At 45.5% G+C, this 6,033-nt stretch overlaps 1 protein-coding gene across 1 annotated transcript; it reads left to right on the forward strand.

Moving 5' to 3' along the window:
- The first annotated feature begins 367 nt into the window (after positions 1–367).
- Positions 368–3,858, forward strand: LOC105932823 (aquaporin-1). The gene is given in 5 exon segments (XM_036148108.1): positions 368–535; positions 1,202–1,665; positions 1,738–1,938; positions 1,940–2,053; positions 3,279–3,858. Coding segments are annotated over 4 exon segments (933 nt in total). The 5' UTR covers positions 368–535; positions 1,202–1,212; the 3' UTR covers positions 3,444–3,858.
- The last annotated feature ends 2,175 nt before the right edge of the window (positions 3,859–6,033 follow it).

Raw genomic sequence — 6,033 nt, forward strand, 5'->3', positions numbered from 1 at the left:
TCAGGTTTTGATGTGAATCCTCTTGATGCCGATGTTGGAGAAGTCGGAGCAGAAAGTCGTATTGAGCTGAAGCTCCACTTTGACTAACCGTGTTGTGGTTCCATATTTAGGTCCGTAACAGTCCTGGTTCCCCTGCAGATCTACTAGAAAGCTGGATGGGGTTCACCTCCATCTGAAGGTATGCTTTAAATGCAAAAAAAAGTGTTTGAATTCATGTTACACCAACTTATTGTTCAGTGTTTGATTTTTCAACGCTGACTTTGAAAGGTGTTACTCACGCTATAGAGACAGAGACAGGAGAATTTCTTCTACAGCAAATAGGTTTCAACAAAATGGTTTATTTTCTCCCGTCAGGTGAAAAGTATCCAGTGTCAGTCCAGAAAAACAACGGCGTTCCTGTGCTCTCAGGCCCATCTGTATGATGACTCCACCCACATAAACTCAATAAAAGACAGAGACACACACTCTGGTGGATGCTGGAAGCATCTTTTATCTGCTGCAGCGCACCTGTGATTGACTCCTCTGACACCAACAGGTAAGTTCTGTAGCATCAGTATTTCTCTGCAGCTGATATTAGGGACTAAACTGACTCCAAATCAGATCAAACAGATTATTGATTAGATGGAAGCGGTAGAGATGTTTGACACCCAATCCATGAACACAAATAAATCTCATCAGTGTTCTTTTTCACCTGTACTTATCTCACCTGTTCTTGATTTACCTGTGCTTGTACCATCGTCTGAGTCAATACTGGATTCTGATTGGCTGTCTGTTAAAAAGTGTTGTAGGACACCAATGAAAAAGTTCCAGTGAAATAGCCTGATTGTTCTAAATTATTGCGCTGACTCTAACGTTAGCTGGTAATGGCGAGTTGACACTGTTTACTTTGGCAACACATCACAACGAGAGATATTAAATAGTTGCTTCTTGTGAAAATCTTGTGAAATTTTACCGGGTGGAAAAAACATTAAAGTATTATTACTTAATTGTTTTAATATTCATTTATTTCGTAGGTGACCATGGTATAAGTGGGATAATGCCCTTCAAGGTGTCCATTATTAGAAATTAATGGACCATCCGCATTCTCCATTAACTTGTGATGATGGACACCTCGTCAGGAATTATCCCTTATTTGTATTACCTGTGTGTCTGATCGATGTTTATTTGACATTCTAATGAGAATTTTGATCACCTGGTCCAGGTGCCGCTGTGATGACGTTTGTCTCTCGCTGTTTTCGTCTCATCCTGCGTGACGTCCTCACCCAGTCCTGCCTACACCGGTTCCTGCTGGAGATGGTTGGCACCGCCCTCTTCCTGTCTGCCAGCCTATCAGCTGTTCTGATACGAGCTGACCCGAGGTCAGTGGGTGGTCTGACCAATCAGAGCCGTCCTTCTGAAGCTTCCTCTTCCCCTGGACTCGTGGCGGTCTCACCTGTGTGTCCCCTGCAGGTAGTACTGGTCTTTGGTCTCTCTGTTGCCATGGCGGCGCTGTCCGTAGGCGGGGCGGTTCACCTGAACCCTGCAGTTTCCATAGCAATGGCTCTGACGCTCAGGCTCCGCCTGTGGAGGGCAGTGCTGTACATGATTGGTCAGCTGCTGGGGGGCGTGGCCTCTGCTGCGCTGCTGCTCGGACTGACGGGAGATGTGACACCTGCTGTGAACCAGGTGAGTGTTTCTCTGAGCGTTGACAGCCAGTCGGAGACGAAGGGGCTCTGTGACTCACCTGTCGCCTTCTAGGTGTCGTTTGGCATCCGGCTGCACCAGGCGGTCGCCGTGGAAATGCTCATCACCCTCCAACTGGTCCTTGTTGTGATGGCAACCACTGATGTACCTCTGCCGGTGATGGCCACGCCTCTGTTGGTTGGCCTGGCTGTTAGTCTGGGTCACTTGGTGGCTGTAAGTCCCGCCCACATCTCTGTTGGTCTTCTTTGGGCCCAAAGAGACAAACAACCAACAGTGTGTTTCCTCCCAGATCCCCGCCACAGGCTGTGGGATGAACCCAGCTCGCTCCTTTGGTCCTGCAGCCGTAACACTCGACTTCAGGAACCACTGGGTCAGTGTACACAAACAAACACATACATTTACCCCGTTTACACTACCCTTTTTTAACCGAGCCGAGACCAGTCCGAGCTCGGTAACTGAGATAACTCTCGAGTGTAAATGGTCAGCAGACTGAACTGAACCGAGCTAGACATAACCGGACCGGGCTAACTGCAGACCAGTTCCAGGTGTGGTCTCGGACTGTTTTTTTATCCCGGTTATCTGAGTGCATGAGCAGACCGCGTCATCCCCTTACAGTCAGCTGACTGTCCGCGGTTTTTCCGGCGTGTCTGGCTGCACTTCCCGATTCACACTCCATTCAGACAAATTTCAGACATTGTTAATAATACTAGCTTCCTTACCGTGCCACACGATTTCCAGAGATGATTCTGCTTAGCAGTGTGATGAACCTCAGTGTCTGTCGTTGTTTCCTGCATCTGTAAATCCTTATTAGACGTTCGTTTGTCTCATCCACTTCCCAACAGCTGACTCTGTCTAACCATAACATCCTGAATGTTACGGGCACCGCCGTTTTGATTTGCTTTGTCCCGCCTTCAATCCCAGAGAGCAGCAGTACCGCAGATCGCCACTAGGAGGCGAGGAGCAACCAAGGAACCGAGATAGCGTGGTGTGTAAACGGTCGTCAGAACGAGGCTCGGCTTGGTTAACTGACCCAAGCTCGGACTGGTCTCGGCTCGGATCGGTTTAACAAGGGTAGTGTAAATGGGGCTATTATGGCCACGTTCACACTGAAGGTCTTGATGCTTGATTGCGACGTTTTTCCATATTTTTTTCTGATTTATTTTTATTTATTTTTGGCATGGTCATTCACTATACTTTGAAAATACTATACTATATCTAACTCCAGTGTGAAATGTTTGCAGTTCCAAACTTACGCACATTCCCAAAAGAACAACAGCAACGACATTATGCCCAGCACATGTTGGCCAAGGAAACATGAGGAAATAGGTGTTTTTTTAATTTCGTATACTCTGCTAACCTATCACCAAAACACTGGATATAAATTAGATTCAGGACCATATATGGAAGTGGCTCAAATCTGATGTGAACAAAAATCTGATTTGGGACAGATTTGAGTATTTGTGTTTGTTCTAATAGGTCCGACCTGGTCCCTTGACCTGCAGAAAAAAGCAGATTGGGTCCTCATCATCCTCCAGTGTGAATGGGGCCACAGTTTTCACTCTCAGACTGAGCCTGACTGGTCTCCTCCTCTGCAGGTGTTCTGGGTGGGGCCTATTCTCGGGGCGTGCGTCGCCGCCCTCCTCAATGACCTGCTACTGCGGCCACGCTGGTGTTGCCCTGGAGATTGGTGGGCAGAGCTGAAACAACTGTACGTGTTGACAGACGAAGAGCAGCAGGGAGCGCTGTCACCGCTGCCGTAACTCAACAGTCTGAGAAGAGTCGATCGTCACCTAACATCCTGTTCAGGCTTTAATGAAGATGCTGCAGATCGCCATGAAGAGCAACGTGGGCGTCCAGATTCTTCAAAGATTTTTCAGGCGACCACTTTTAAACACACAAGTAGTTTAAAAGTGGCGTGTACAAGTAGCCCCAAAAAAGGCACTCAAAGATTAGAGACATTTCTCTGTTAAAAATGTCTTCCCGAGCCAGCAACCAACTGAATGTTCAGATTTACTCCGATCTAATGCATTTCTAGCTGTTACTTTTCTCTTACAAGCTATTTACCTCAGACACAAGAACATCCCTCCAGTTATCACACTGGGTTCTTAAAGAATAAATAAATATTGCAGCCAACTACTTTGTGATTTCTAGCTTGATTGTTGTTATGATTTCAGCATCTTTACATTTCAATGGTGCAAGTATTCATAATCTGTCAATTGTCCAGAATGGAACCTCTTTGATGGCAACAATTAGAGTGTTGTCCAGGTGCAACTTGCTGAGACATTTAATAAACCATTAGTGGTCAACGGTAAATAATATAGCATCTTATCAAATCCTGAGGACCCTCAAAGCACTACTTCAGTAAAGTTAGAAAGATATTCACAGATTCGGCTTTTCCGGATCAATAACTCATCGGCGGATGATTTATTCTACAAAACAGACTCCTCTCCGCAAACACAGTAAGGCAGACAGTCAGCTACAACCGTAGTTTCCTCAAAATGTTACTCCTATCGCGCTGGGAGAATTACATTGGACCGAATGCAGATCTCGCTTCTTATTCGCAAAATGCTTAGGGACCGTCTGCAAGTTGCTACACCAGAAGAATAATCATGGAGAAATATTCAAAAGCGTCACCAAGGAGAGGTGGATTATTATCAAATTCATTTCACATGTATCTGATCTCATGTATATCATACCACATTTATTGAATTCGAAAATAATACTTTTTGGTGGAATTTCCCAAAGCCTAAATGACAAATGGCACCTCTATTTTGTTATTAGAATAAGTATAAAATGAGAAATGACTGCAATAAAGATCATTGTAGTGCCACCAAACTTGTAGTATACATAGATAACCTCATCTAGTTCTTACTACAACTCTTGTTTTGGAAAAATGTGCTAAAATCTTTTTTTTTTTTGATTTTTCATTATTATTACAAGCATATAATAGCCAATAAGTATGCCAAATAGCATTGTAGTGCCAACAAACTCATCATACATAATCTCATCTAGTTCATACTACAACTCTTACTTTAGTAAATATGCTTTACTTTATTTTAAGTACACTATAGATCATTGTAGTGCCACCAAACTTGTAGCGCACATAGATAACCTCATCTAGTTCATACTACAACTCTTACTTTGGGAAGATGGGCCACAGTTATTTCTAATATTCTCCATGTAACATTAAGGGCATAAAGTATTATCATCATCCACAAAGTAACCTTTATAAGTTGTAGGCTGACAAAAATCACATCTACACCTTATCAGATTTATTTACACAGCAACACTTGGCTTGTGAATTTTGACTCTCAATTCTGAGGAATAATTCACATAAGAAATAATACAAATCTTTCTCCATCGTTTTTATTAGCAGTACTCAGTTTGAACTGCAGGGATCTCTATGCCAACACTCTTGCCCTGGAAACCATTTTCACCATTTTTTTTCTTTACAGGTATAACATTATACCCTATACCCTCAGCAGGATTCTTGAGGGGGCATGGGAGTTTGCCCAACCAGTCTACATGTGTTTTGTGGATCTGGAGAAGGCATTCGACCGTGTCCCCCGAGGGATCCTGTGGGGGGTACTCCGGGAGTATGGAGTACCGGACCCTTTAATAAGGGCTGTCAGGTCTCTGTACGACCGGTGTCAGAGTCTGGTCCGCATTGCCGGCAGTAAGTCGGACTCGTTTCCGGTGAGGGTTGGACTCCGCCAAGGCTGCCCTTTGTCACCGATTCTGTTCATAACTTTTATGGACAGAATTTCTAGGCGCAGCCAAGGTGTTGAGGGGATCCGCTTTGGTGGCCTTAGGATTGCGTCTCTGCTATTCGCGGATGACGTGGTCCTATTGGCTTCATCAGGGCGTGATCTACAGCTCTCACTGGAGCGGTTCGCAGCCGAGTGCGAAGCGGCCGGGATGAAAATCAGTGCCTCCAAATCCGAGACCATGGTCTTGAACCGGAAAAGGGTAGAGTGCCTTCTCCGGGTTGGGGAGGATGTGCTGCCCCTAGTGGAGGAGTTCAAGTATCTTGGGGTCTTGTTCACGAATGAGGGGAAGATGGAGCGGGAGATCGACAGGCGGATTGGTGCAGCGTCTGCTGTGAAGCGGGCGCTGTACCGATCCGTTGTGGTGAAGAGAGAGCTGAGCCAAAAGGCGAAGCTCTTGATTTACCGGTCGATCTACGTTCCTACCCTCATCTATGGTCACGAGCTTTGGGTCGTGACTGAAAGAACGAGATCCCGGATACAAGCGGCTGAAATGAGTTTTCTCCGTAGTGTGTCTGGGCTCTCCCTTAGAGATAGGGTGAGGAGCTCAGTCATCCGGGGAGGACTCAGAGTAGAGCCGCTG

The sequence above is a fragment of the Fundulus heteroclitus genome, chromosome 16 (assembly GCF_011125445.2).
Source record: "Fundulus heteroclitus isolate FHET01 chromosome 16, MU-UCD_Fhet_4.1, whole genome shotgun sequence".
In the NCBI taxonomy this organism is placed as follows: Eukaryota; Metazoa; Chordata; class Actinopteri; order Cyprinodontiformes; family Fundulidae; genus Fundulus; species Fundulus heteroclitus.